The 13,582-nt window shown below is 42.9% G+C and overlaps 2 protein-coding genes across 3 annotated transcripts in view; one reads left to right on the forward strand and one right to left on the reverse strand.

The window, feature by feature from the left end:
* The window catches only part of tnksa (tankyrase, TRF1-interacting ankyrin-related ADP-ribose polymerase a), a 63,919-nt gene extending 60,625 nt beyond the window's left edge, over nucleotides 1-3,294 (reverse strand). For both annotated transcript variants that reach the window (XM_035607750.2, XM_035607749.2), the window contains exons 1-2: nucleotides 2,613-3,294; nucleotides 1,350-1,465 (exon numbers count right to left, since the gene is read on the reverse strand). In XM_035607750.2, coding sequence (XP_035463643.2) covers nucleotides 1,350-1,465; nucleotides 2,613-3,255 — 759 coding nt within the window. In that variant the 5' untranslated portion in view covers nucleotides 3,256-3,294. The remainder of the gene's footprint in view (nucleotides 1-1,349; nucleotides 1,466-2,612) is intronic.
* Nucleotides 3,295-6,030: 2,736 nt separating this feature from the next.
* cldn23.1 (claudin 23.1) lies at nucleotides 6,031-7,813 on the forward strand. The gene has a single exon (XM_035607751.2). The coding sequence runs from the start codon at nucleotides 6,137-6,139 to the stop codon at nucleotides 6,959-6,961; it is 825 nt and encodes a 274-aa protein (XP_035463644.1). The 5' UTR covers nucleotides 6,031-6,136; the 3' UTR covers nucleotides 6,962-7,813.
* The last annotated feature ends 5,769 nt before the right edge of the window (nucleotides 7,814-13,582 follow it).

Raw genomic sequence — 13,582 nt, forward strand, 5'->3', positions numbered from 1 at the left:
TACTGTAGATCAAGGAATAAAAACTTTCTTATTTGACAAAAACAATTTCTAATTTGAAAAAATATGCTTGTCATTCCATTAAGGCTCATTTACGCTCAACGTTAGACAAGGACGGAGCCTTCTGTCCGCACTGCGTTCATTTAGTCCGTCTTCTGAGAGCTTTCCGATAGGACGAAATGGAGTGCAGTACCACCGGAAATCGTGGGGGGGCAGTGTAGCCAATAGCTCAAGCGAGGGGACTAGAGGACACGAGGAAGAAATTTGAACGATGGCGGGACTTTTTTAGGTTGAGACTTTGCAAGTTGGTAAGAAACTACAAACATCGCCACCGCTGCTGTTTACATCGCGGCTGCTTTTGCCTCTTTCTTGAGATCATGAACTTCGTCCACAGTCGCCACGTTTGTTGTTGTCAGAAACTCCCGACTCTGCGCTGCCCTCTAGTGGAATGTTTTTTGCTTAACAACCGTGCCAACGTAAAGGACTCAAGGAAGTTTGTGGGCAGTGACAGTTAAAACTTTTGAAACGGTCGAATCTCTTTGCAGCATAAATTAGCCTTTATACTCCAATATGGACATAACAAATGCAGCTATATATATATTTTGGTCACCTGAAGTAAACTGCTAACTCATGAACAAGATGCCCACATACTCCTTTACTTCAGCCAACAAATCATTCCTAACTTGAAGAGCTTAAGCGTCTGATTTTCAGCAGAGACTGTCTGCAGTAAAAAAAAAATGGCTCATACGCCAAACAAGTATTTAAATCAGGAAAAACAAAGCCAGACGAACGACCGCTTTGGGAAGGTCAGCTGTGTCGTTGCTGAGTGACTGGTATCAGTTTGGACTTGGTGTTTTTTTACTCTCATCACAACACTAATCGGCCCTCTGATCATACGGCGACGGCATTAGCACAGCACTTCTCTGACGACGTTGCAAAGTGCTCTCGAACAAAGCCTCTGAAAGCCTCTAAAGCATCTGAAACTGTAAACACTGCACTGATCACTGTGGTTAATGGTCAGAGGACGCAAAAAAAGAAGAAGAAAAAAAAGCTTCGGCACATCTGTCATGGATAATCCAGAACATCATCGTAAACGGGCAGAATTTCAAATAAGCAATGAAAATGAAAGTTCAGGGTTGTTTTTTTCTGAAGGATGACTGTGCACATTGTAGTTTGAAGTTGGCCTCCTGACAAAGCGCAGAGCAGATAACAGATGACCGGACAAGGCAACCAGAGCAGATTTATATTGTTTACACTGTATAATCTTTTTGCTTTCTCTGTCTGGCTTTGCCTGAATCACTAACAGCAACGCAGTTATGACATATGACAGAATCAGAGTTCCCGTGTCTCACCTCAGAGTGACCAAAGGAGCAGGCGTTGTGAAGCGGGATCAGACCCCCGTCGTCCCTGGCGTGCACGTTAGCGCCCGTCTGAAGTAAATGGTCGACCACGTCTCTCCGGCCAAAACCTGAGACATGAGCAAGAGATGAGCAGAACAGTCAAAAAGCCGGAGTGATAAAATAACATTCAAAATAAGCAATTTATTAATACTGTCTATTATTACGGATTCTTATGCTTTTTGTCTTGTTTGACTTCTGCGGTGCTTGTAGTTTCGTTATTTAATTCCTCGTTCATGATGAGAATCAATACTTAATTCTAATTCTGTGTTTTATTATTTGTGTTTGTTTGTTTTTTGTTAAGCATGTGCTGTGCATGTGACGCTCGTTCCGTCTTCACTAGAATCTTTTTCAAGCTGCTGAGGATTAGGAAGGCCAGAGATGTGAAACAGATGGGCCCATTTTTCTTCTTTTCTTTTTTACTTTTTTGTCTATTGAAAGAAATATAAAAAAGTCAAGTCTAAAACCGAGAAGGTGAAGTGCACTTTTCATAACCACGACCATTTTCCTTCTTTGATTTAAGTCTTCTCTACATTACAGAGATGAATAACCTCTATTTTGGCAGGAGCACATGCATATACTAAACCAATAAAATGTGTAAATATGACATTTTTTACGTGACATTAGTAGATGTTTTGTTGCAAGCATGTCTGCAAACTTTCTAAAATGATTTCAGCAGTTTTAATTGGCTGTAAACGAAAAACTTGAATGACAATGCTTCATCCGGTGCAGACAAAAGACCTCACTGAGTATATGGATCTTCTTTTTCCCTGAAATTATCTGAAGACGAGTGCATATTGAAAAGCCAGTTCGCTCAGAGGGGGCCCCTTGCAGCTACCGGATAGTTACATTTATGAATATGATGTTGCACAATTTCAAGGTAATTTGGAACCAACCTAAACAAATGCAAAAACGTAAATCAAAACTTTTCGTATGAAAAAAAAATAGTAGGTCCAACAGGGGAACTGTAATCATACATATATCAAATGTTTTTGAAATTTTTCTGGCAAGACGTGTTTCCTACTTTGTCTGTCAGTGTCACCTTGAAAAACTATTGTCATAAAACACAGTTTGTGCCCAGGGTTTATTAACTTCTTTCAGGTCTCCTCCAGCCCCTGAACGCATCCCTCCAACTGGACAAACAGTCTGAAAACGGCACTTTTGCTTATTCAATTTTGAATTTTCCATGTTTTAATCGTTGTTGTTGTTTGTTGTTACCTGCGGCGAAATGCAGGGGTGTCGACTTGCGTCCTGCCATGTCTTTGGCGTTCACATTCACCACATCCACAAGTTTCTTCACCCTCGAAACGTCCCCGGTGCGACAGGCTTCGAACAGCTCCCTAAACGCACCGTTTGCACCGCCGCCGCCACCAGGGCTGCCGCTGCCGCTGCTGCTGCTGCCCGGGTTACCGCTGCCCGACTCGGGCGTAGAGGCAGGGCTGGTGCCGCTACCCTCGGTGGTGGTCGGGGAGCTAACGCTGCTGCTGCTACTGCTGCTGGTGGTGCTGCTGCTGCTCCTGGTGGCGGTGGTGGTGAGGGCCAGAGATGGAGAGTTGGCGGTGGTGGGAGAGGCCGGGCTTTCCTCGCCGTCCGCCGCGTACTCCATCGCGCCTACGCGCGGAGGAAGCGGGGCGGCATCGTCGGCGAGTGCCGGCGGGGAGCCGGGAGGGGTGCCGGGGCGAGAGGAGCCGCGGGGCGGGGAGGACAGCAGGGAGCTCGGCTGCTGCTGCTGAGAGGAGCGACGAGGCGTCGCCATTTTCACAACACAACAGTCCCCACTAGCAACAACAACACACCGCCGACGACTTCCTGTCAGGGAACCCGAACTTCCGGTCAGGTTAACAGGGATCCCACCAAACATCTTCACTATCACTGCAGGCTTTATGGGGCATTTCAGACTAAATATCTCAAATCAAGCAATATTTTTAACACAAATGTATAGTTTACGTTTTTTTTTATTAAATAAGAGTGGGCTACACCTTCCAAAAAAAATGTCAAAATGTTTATCCTTAGGGAACCCGAACTTCTGCAATGTTGTGTGCCTGTTTTTTTCACATAATCGAAAAAACTATAATCGTGTGTAGGATATATGGCCTTGATGATACTTGGTGCGTGCTGCCATCTAGTGGAGAAGATTGGTAATGAGGAAAGTTAAACACTGGTCCCTCTGCAGGCAAACTCTGTCCCACAACTGATGCAACCAACACATATGACAAAGAACATCTTCTATATTGTAAAGATGAATAATTACAGGATGTATTTTCGTTCGTGTTTATATGCAACAATATACTGTCCAACAGGTATAGGACATGCAAACTCTACAATAGAGTGCAGACTTCATGTCGCACTTCACTAGTATGTGTTATAATCATATATCTAAAATAAAATAAAATGCATATCCAAATAAATCATCCTTGACTACGTTTTACAATGCTTAATGGCTAATTCCACTGCTTTCAATGGCTGTCTAATAATGTACGTATAAACGAATAATATATTTTTTTTTCAATTGATAAACTAGATGAGATTTTTATGCAAGGTGTGTTTGAGTGACTGATAGATGACTCAGTCTGGGAATGTTAGTTACCACACTGGTTTTTGTCTCTTCCTTTGCTCCACTGAAGCTGCATCCTGTTGCCTAAATTGGTGTTTTCCTGTCTTCAGTAGGAAACCCAAGCCGCAAACATCTATTTAGAAATCTAAGACTGCAGACAGTATTATTTCTCCCTTAAATTGGTTTAAAGATTATGAATGTCTTGAAAAAAAATCATGGGAGAGCTTGGAAAACTATTACAGTTAAAGCACTGAACAGTGCTTTTCCAGAGATTATGTTCAAAAAGGGCAGGAAAGATTTGTTTTAACTGCCGACTGCTGCTTTAAAAGTCAAAATCTCGGCTTGAAGGCCAAACTCATTGGTCAGTGGAAGTCAAGTCAACCTACCAAAGGCACATTGTGTTAGGACACTAACAGTGTCATTCATTTAACCTGAAAGTACAACTGGGCCATGGAAGTAATTGTAATAGTGTCGTGATTGGCGTGGTCGTGGTATCTGCACCAATAGGGCGATTAAACGTAAAAACATACAATTAATATGCAATACTGACCCCGTGTCGTTTACATGTCCATGCACATCTGCCACAACCGGTTCAGCTGATCACATGTGACACGTGAACAACTTTCCTATTCGCTCGGGGAGGAGATTTTTTAAAAAAGGCTGTGGTGTCAGCGGATGAGTATGCCTGGTCGGTTGGTTGACATACCTCTCATACCTCTTCCAGCGGTTCTTTGTGTGGCAAAGTTTAAACTAGGCCCGAAGAACAATTCTCTTAACCACAACAACAAAAACAAAAAAAAGGTCTGAGAATTGGTTCTATGCCCATAACTTCTACATGGACAAAATGTGCAATAACAGCCACCATGGTAACTTATAGCTGATCCTGAGGGCGCATGGCTACAAACGTGTAGTTGCAGTTGCCGGTGCACTGAACACATCTTGCATGAAAGTCAATGTCTCATCCTTCCTCTCTGGAATGAGCAGTTCATCTCAGTCGAAGGTGTGTTTCTATAGATGTGGTGACTCCCCACGTATAGCAATAAATCACAAAACTTGCCACGTCGGTGTCAAAAAATCGAGTTGAATGGTGGACGGGCGTTGGCGCTGGGAAGCAGAGAAGTGGCGAGTTTAGGAAATAAACCCATCATCATCTGCTCTAATGGGGTTGATGAAGGTGATGCTATAGTGTGAGTTTCACTCAGGGTCGGTGTGTGGGCTTGATGAGAGCTGTTGGTTTCAACATCACTAATGAGCAGCGTCACCATCAAGAGACGAGACTTTGATAATGTTTGTGAATAATCTTTCACGGGTCGGTCCGACTGACCTGAGAGGAAACCTCAGAGAGAGAGCAGCGGTAGCCGGAAAGAGATATAAAGATAGAAATGTGTGTGCCGGGAACAAGTCAAAGAGAATGCAAAGAGGCAGGCCGGTATTTGAGCTGTTGTCAAATGTCCTGCAGAACTACATTCTTATCAAAAATGGTTCCCACAGAGTCAAAGAAGTTTCAAATCTCTGACTTGATAGAAACAAAGTTCTCCAAAATTGGAAAGTATAGCCTAATATAAGTCTATACAATCATAGATTTAATAATGTCCCACAAGCCTTCATGCCATTCACCATAGTTGCTGTGTTCTCACAAAAAACTAAACTGTCTTTCATTTTTTTCCTCAACAAAAGCTGAAAATGTGGAGAAACCGCTGCAGCCTCTTTGAGCAAACACACGTTTCATTTCTGTGGACTCATTTACACAACCTTTTTTTAAAATCCTAGAATCCGTATATGATTTAAAAAGTTAACAAAACAAAAACAACAAATAAATATGGAACTTCATGTCTATAAACCTAAGCAGGGATGATGATTTTAAGGGAGGATTTCCTGTTTTTTTTATTGTTCCTTATCACGTATCACACATTTGCATGATAGAAACCCCGGTCGAAACTCTGCTCTCTCCCCCTCTCTTCATCACTGAAGAGGAAACAGCTCTGAAAGTCGCACCTGTCCCGTCCCATGTGAGGCGCACAGGTAGGAGGCCAAAGCCACGCCCACTCGCAGGTTTCAGTCGGACTTGTTTTTAAGAGCAGCTGTTGGTGCCGCTGTCAAAACCCTGTCACCCTCGTTTGAGTTACTACACTCGCTTTGGGATTTAGATCACTCAACAACAGCAGCAGCAGCAGCAGCAGCAGCAACCATGCCGAGGCGATCCGCGGAGGAGTGGATCCGCTTATCCTTGCGCACGCCGGGCATCCTGATCTTCGGGATGGTCCTGTCCCCCTGCGGCTGGATCCTGGACCTGACGGCCACCGTGGCCCCCAACTGGAGGACCCTCAACAACATCCCCAACACGCCGTCCACCGAGTACATCGAGCAGGGCATCTGGGACATCTGCAGGACCACCACGTCCTCCGAGCGGAAGGAGTGCAACCTGCAGGACACCACGTACTTCAACCACGAGATCATCGAGATCGCCCAGGGCCTGATGGTCGCCTCGCTCATCGTGACCCTGATCGGGCTGGCCGTGGCCATCCCGGGGGTCCGCTGCTGGAGAGACCGTCCCAACTGGCTGCTGGCCGGCCTGGGCGGCCTGCTCATCTTCCTCTCGGGCGTCATGACCATCATACCCATCGCCTGGTACACGCACATCCTCAACGACATCGCGTCGGTGTCGCCCACCATAGACGTGCGCGTCGGCTACTGCATCATCCTGGGCTACATCGGCGGGATATTCGAAATCCTGGCCGGCTTCGTCATGTTCATCGGCATCTGCCGCTGCTGCGGCGGGAAGAACCGAGGCGAGCGGCGCGTGGACGAGGTCATGGGCCCGCGCTTTGCGCAGAAACCGCCGCCGAGGCCCATCGACGTGCCGAGGCTGGACCGGCCCAGGAGCATCGCCAGCAGCGTCCCGTACTCCAGGGACTCCATGGACGACGACGTGTCCTTCCCCAGGGCCAAGAGCCCCGCGGTCCCGTCCGCCAACACCTCCTACGGCGGCAGACCCTATGATGCCGACCTCTGAGGACCACATCTGGACACGAGCGAGGGGAGGAAAAAAAATAATGGAATGATGGACATGTCTACTGACACAAGCAACTGAGGGTGGAAGAAGTCATGGTAATAGCACAATGACTGTATGGGCAGTCACCAGCCTATATCTAATCTAATCATCTACTATCCAGTAGTATTGCAATAACAAATACCTTGAAGTACTTTGAAGTCACCATAAATGAATATTTTAGTGGTATCAAGAGATCAAATACTTATAATAATGAAATAGCTGTAAACTACAGGCGAAGCAGAATTGATGTATTGCAGTGTTTCGGCAGTGTGTATGGGTCGGTAACACGGGAAGGCGTCAAATCTATAAGAAATAATCAAATGTTGAATGTTTTAAGTGAGGGGTCACGGGGTCGTGGCAATGGGATGGCGCTCATTATGGGCCTTATGATGTTTTAATATCATCAAAAATCATCATCAGAGGCGCGAGCCTCAGGCCGTGCAGCATAAGGCCCGTCGTCGTGAAAGATGTGACGACTACTGCAGGGGGACGAGAAAACGTGAGGGATTTCTGTTTACTAAACCCTAGCCGACCTGTGGAAGCAGACGTTTGTCTGTTTACACTGTGCAAATGATGCTGAACTCCATTTGTAAATAGTCATTTTTCTCTAAGGGAAAGTTATCTTCTTTATCCTCCCGCGTTCATTGGCTAATGCATCTTCTATTTTTTTTTTTTCTTTATGTAAATACTGTTTTCTTATGCACTTTACAATCGTGGCCAATTTGTGGAGAAGCATCGTGAACTGATCAATGTTGTTCCCCGTGGCTCTGTGATCACAGGGAGCTGTTCATTAAATGTTTTTTCGGAATGACACACGTCAGAGTCTCTCTTTCCTTGAAATTAATTCTTGTTGTTTTGCTTGTTTGAGAGGAGACAAAACAAGGTGAAAAGTAAACTTTTGCACTTAAGTGCATGTGAAGAGAATTGTTTATACTCTTTGAACAAAAGATTGGATAACGATCAAAAAGCAAAATTAAAGGTTTGGCAACATTGGGGTGAATCAAGCGTTTTTAATGCAACCACAGCATATGCATAGGAACCAAGAAAGATTAAAATGCTACTGCATGAATATAAAAGGTTCATATTTCAGAGATGCCAGGTAACTGCTCTACCACACCTGTATGGGAAAAAAAGGGGAGAAGTCATTATAAGCCCTATTCAAACACACATAAAGGCAGACTACACTCTGCAGTAATATTTTTCTTTCTTCGCCAGCGGCCAGCCTGCTCAGTTTGAACCTCACGGGTATACAGACAATGCGGCCTGACCGGTTTGAGAGGCCGGTTTCTTTGAGCGACTCGTCTGACGGCATTGCTTCTTCCTTGTGTTTAAACTGGCTGTACATCCGAAAATAAGGCGACGCTGCGGTGAACAATGCCTCCTCAACCCGGCAGCGTCTTTTGTAGTTTAAACCGGACTCATGCAGGAAAATCATAAAGCAGTTCTCCCTGCAGGTACACGTGTCAAACATGCCTGCAGCCAGTTAAAGTTGGGCTACGTGGAGAGAAAGACACTTTTCACTTTTTTTTAATAACTAAGGTTTGCAGTTTTTTTGTTATTCTTTCTGAGGCTCAAGCTCTGGAGCAAAACGATACAGATTATGTACAGTTCCCAAAGTCAAAGCAGCCAATTACATTACACCGATAGAAGACATTGCAAATACTCACTCTTGGTCTTATTCTACACTGTGTAGTGAATATGAACACAGGGTTGATAATGGCAGTACTGCACGTCTACATTTATTCCACTGTCCATAAAATCTATAAAACGCACTGACTCGTAGTACGCTGGTTGCACATGCCGCAGGTGTGGTGAGAATACATGTTGCGTTCAGGGCGTGACAAACTATAAATAACTTTTACTACGTATAGTCTCCTCCTCCCACGTTGGCTTCAAAACATCCTTGTCAGAAAATAAACATTCACACTAGTGGCACATGAACTGTACAACACTTTTGAAATTAGACCAATTTACTCTCACATAAGAATTGCAGCATTGTCAGACCTGTATAGTGCATTGTGTCAAAACATTAAAAAAAAAAAGTGCTGTCACTTCTGGGAGACAAAATTACCAACTATTAGATTTTTATTTTTTTTTAAACACCAGAAAAAGTTATTTTTTAGCTTGTCAAACATAAATGGGAGTGGTTTAAAAATCATCAGTGTAATCAGGACAGAAATATGAAGTATATCAACTGGTACACTGCAAATGGATGCAGTGGTCCAGATCCGCATTACATATCCTGACGATTAGTCCCATGTACGGGTCAAGCAAAGAAAGGGTGATTGACGGCTAGTGCCGTTAAAAATCGGTGCATGGTTGCAGGTGTAGGTGGACGCGCAGTGGGCGAGCTCTCAGTCAGACCCGCCCCTTGGTCAAAATGCTAAACTCAAACCTACAAAATGGCTTTTTTAACAAACCACGTAGCCACCTTAAACGCAGACTGATTTTTAAATGTCAGTAGCCGCAGTTTGTAACACTGGCTATATATGCTAAAAATCTTCGGCCTCTGAGCCCAAGCTGAAACACCCTTGATGACGTCACCATGGTTACTTAGTGAGACTGTGAAAAGTCCACAGCAACAGAAACATTTGTGTTTAGAGACTGAACATTGCTCCGCGCGGTTATTAAACAAGACGCATTGTGCAGTCGAGTTTCCCTTTAATAATCTATCGTGCCAAAATACCACCAGCCTTTCCCCCATGATTTCAATGTGCTCCTCCTGCAAAACAAACATGCAAAGTCTGCTCATTAATAGGAAAACAGGTGTCGTCATGGCGTCACCTTCAGGGCAGACCCTTCCTGTTCTTTGTTCAAACAGATACAGATCGCCTCATCATATAAAAACAAAATGCTCCTCACCGGTCACGCCTGATTTGAGATTTCTGACTTGCTCCCTGTTAACTTAACACTACAGCCACAAAGTCTGAACAGGCAGCGCCTCATGTTTTGGTGTGCACGCACGACACACACAAACAGACTGACAGTCGTCATCAGTTGTTTTCACCGTTAATACACACTGACAGCAGAATACAGCAGAACTCTGTGACACTGTAACTGTAAAACAAACCAGTCATAAATTGACAAATGGGAAATCAATTCTCAATTTAAGTCTTTTTCATCTAATAATTCTTGATATTAACAAAACTTTCTTCACCTCTCCTGCAGTAATCTCACCTGATTCCCCCCCCCCCCCCCCCCCCGACGTGCAGACCAAAGGAAAACAAACTTGACAATGTCAGTAACAGACTTTATTTATGCAGGTTATGTGGCATTTATACAGTTTTGTTATTCATAAATCCCTGGCTTGTTGAGGATATTGCACATTTCATTTGAAAGCTGGAGACCATACACATTTAATGCAGTCGTATATATATTTAAAACCCGTTAGTAAAATTGCCCAAACTGACTAGAAGCAACATTGTCTTCTGCCTATGTGATTAAAAACGTTCACATTTCAATAAACCATAAGAATTGGCGTCCTTGAAAACTGCAGGGATGTGGATGAAGAAATACATTCTTATTTCTCAGACTTACTGTAGCTTGCACCACATTTGTTATATATAGAGAAGTAAAAAAAAACAACAACCCTACCATGATAAATAATCAGCATCAGTAGACAAAGTAACAAAAGGCCACTAAAAATAACAATACAGGCTATTTATAAAGAATAATGGAGCCAAAGGAAAGAATCCAGCTCACGTCGATCTGTCATAGGTGTTTTAAAATGAAGCAGAACAGGATCTGAGGAGGTGTGTGTGTGTGTGCCTAAGGTTTCGGTCGGTCGACGGAACATTCTCGGTGGTTGAAATAAAAAATAGTTAGTGTGTTTCCTCTTGGTCAGTGTGTTTTACAAGCATCTTTCTATCTCTCTCTCAGGATGAGTGATGGTTCTACCTACCAGTCATTGTTTCCATTTTTTCAGGCAAAATTAATCTCACATCACTGACGCAAACGAAATGATGAAAGTCGGTCAGAGAACGGTGTGTTGTCTTCGCTCTTTTGTCATTGTGACTCATCACTTTAGAAAAAGGACGACCAAGCTTGTGGTTATCAATAGTTAACATTTTAAAAAAAAACAATAATTCAGTCAGTGGTGTACAAAACAAAACAGGACGGACGACTGAGAGGAAATCTAGAGACAACTCTCTGATATGGATCTTCACTCTCGAAACGTCACCAGTTATTTGTCCTTCAGGATTTTAAATTACATTTTGAAGAAATTAAAGTTTACACTTATGTCAAAATATATAGCAAATATATACAAACATATGAAAACATAGTTGCACCAGTACTTGAAGTTGTGCCACTACCAACCCATTAAAACACAGTTCAACAGCATGTAGTCTACAGTCAGCGTGGTCAGGGCGTCGCCACCTAGTGGACCGTCACAGTCAAAACTTCAGTTAATCAGTTCAGTCAGTCGTAGTGACAAGTCCGGCCTCGTGGCAGAAGAGAAAACCTGATTCCATTTTTCCAAGATTCCTTTCCTAAACAAACTGGACTGTGAAGCTCAGTGCAGAGGAGAACTTACGGAAGCTCCGCGGTGTCACTGGCCACAAGGTCATGGTGGATCTGGATGAGAATGAGAGAGTTATTGTTTTTTAGCTAGTGATAAAATAGTGACTTTAAAAATTCCATTGCTCAATTCAATTCCATTCACATTTAGACGCTCACAGATTTTATGTGAAAAGCAATCTGTGACTTAAAGGTGGAGCCTGTGGAATTTTTGACCTCCTGTGGCGCTATGGCGCAATGTTGGGAGTGCAAAACTGTGTTTTGCAAGTTTTTTTTTATGAGATACTTAATGCAAATATATATTTTGTTTGAGTACTGCACTTCAGGGAGTTTGATGTTTTGATTTATTAAATGTTTTGGTCAAAAAAAATAAATATATATATATATATATATACAGTATATATATATTTAAATTGAATTATGGCAATTTTGCCCACTTGCCCACTATACAAAAGTATACAGATAATTTATATTCAAAATGGGTTTCTTGATAAGTCACATTCCAAAATATGTATGATAAATAATAAACAATAAATAATTACAGCTAGTTCCTTACCTCAGATAGAACAGAGATTCACTCCCATTACACAACGATGTCGTAGCCAAACTTTTTTGCCGCATTCTTCCTGTCGGGAAGAGGGACAGGGAAACACACTTTGAGTGCGAGCACAGAGAAACCACTGTTAATAATCGCGTAGCCAATTCCAGCATTCTATTAAAAAACAGACCCTGCCCAATAGACAGTTCATCCTGTGAAAGGCCTCTACTGAACTCTACAGGAGGTTTTGTGCATCATTTCTAATTCAGTGGAGAAACTTTTATCACTGAGGAGGGACGACGTGGGCGTCTGTCTCTTCGAATTTCAAGCCGATGGCGTTTCTGACGCTCATTTCTTTGTGTGTTCAGCCAAGTTGATCACGTTCATTTTAAACTCCTCCCACCTCCCGTTTGCCAGGTTCCCAGACATCGAGTCTCTAAAGGAACAGGTCAATTATGGGTTGTCGTTTGTAAAGAGGTGCAATTAACAACAACATTTCATCACATTCAAAGTGGTGCGACTTCCTTAAAGCCACTTTTTATTTGAACCAGATTTACCACAATAAAATTTGCATCGAGGCCCAGAGAGCTCGACGCACTGCAACTTACGTCTGTTCGGTTGTGTTGAGAATTTGTTTTGTCCAGTTGCGTGTGTTTTCTTAAGTTGCAGTGCGTTGAGCTCCTAAGGCTGCCCAAACATAGTCATATTTACAAAATAAAAGAGTTACATCTAAATGTTAAAGCTAAATGCGGTGAGAATAAGTATTTTAATTAATATGCAAATTTACATTGCCAGTCAGCAGAAGTAACAAAATAAAAGTTCTTAAAAGTCAAATCTATCCATGTTATTCTGCAGGGTCCAGTCCAGACTAAAAGATGTTAGAAGTTTGAATGTATTTTCAGACAAAATGACTGTTTAGATCGATAATATGTGGTCATTGTTTTCAAATAAAACCTTTTTAGAAATCTTTATCTATATCTATCACCTATTGAATGAGACCTGTCTCACTCAGCAGCTCAGCTTCAGAACATTTCTAAAAAGGCATTATTATTATCATTACTATACATACAAACAGACTATAGATTATGAATCCAAGTAGTTACAGTATCGTCTGAGAAAATAAATAAATATCAGTCCTAGGACCAAACTTGGACCTGAGGGCCATGGATAGATTGAACTTTAATTGTGGTACTTCTGTTGACCAGCAGTGTGAAATTGCATAGTAGCTGAATGCATGCTTGTAGTTAATATTTAACATTATATTAAATATTTCTATTGTAAGAAAAAAGAAAATATATGCCCCTATTTTTTTTTTTTTAAACATTATTTAAAGACAACAGATGCATTTTGCTGGTACCTGCGTTTCTTCTTCTGAAACTGCCGGACCTTGGCGCAGACGAAAGCCAGGAGCACCACGCCGACGATGACGGCCAGCACGCTCAGGGTCAGCGGCAGACTCAGCGCCCCGTTGACCGTGTCCTCGCAGGACTCGCCCTGGTAGCCCAGGTGGCAGTCGCACACCAGGT

The sequence above is a fragment of the Scophthalmus maximus genome, chromosome 20 (assembly GCF_022379125.1).
Source record: "Scophthalmus maximus strain ysfricsl-2021 chromosome 20, ASM2237912v1, whole genome shotgun sequence".
Lineage (NCBI taxonomy): Eukaryota > Metazoa > Chordata > Actinopteri > Pleuronectiformes > Scophthalmidae > Scophthalmus > Scophthalmus maximus.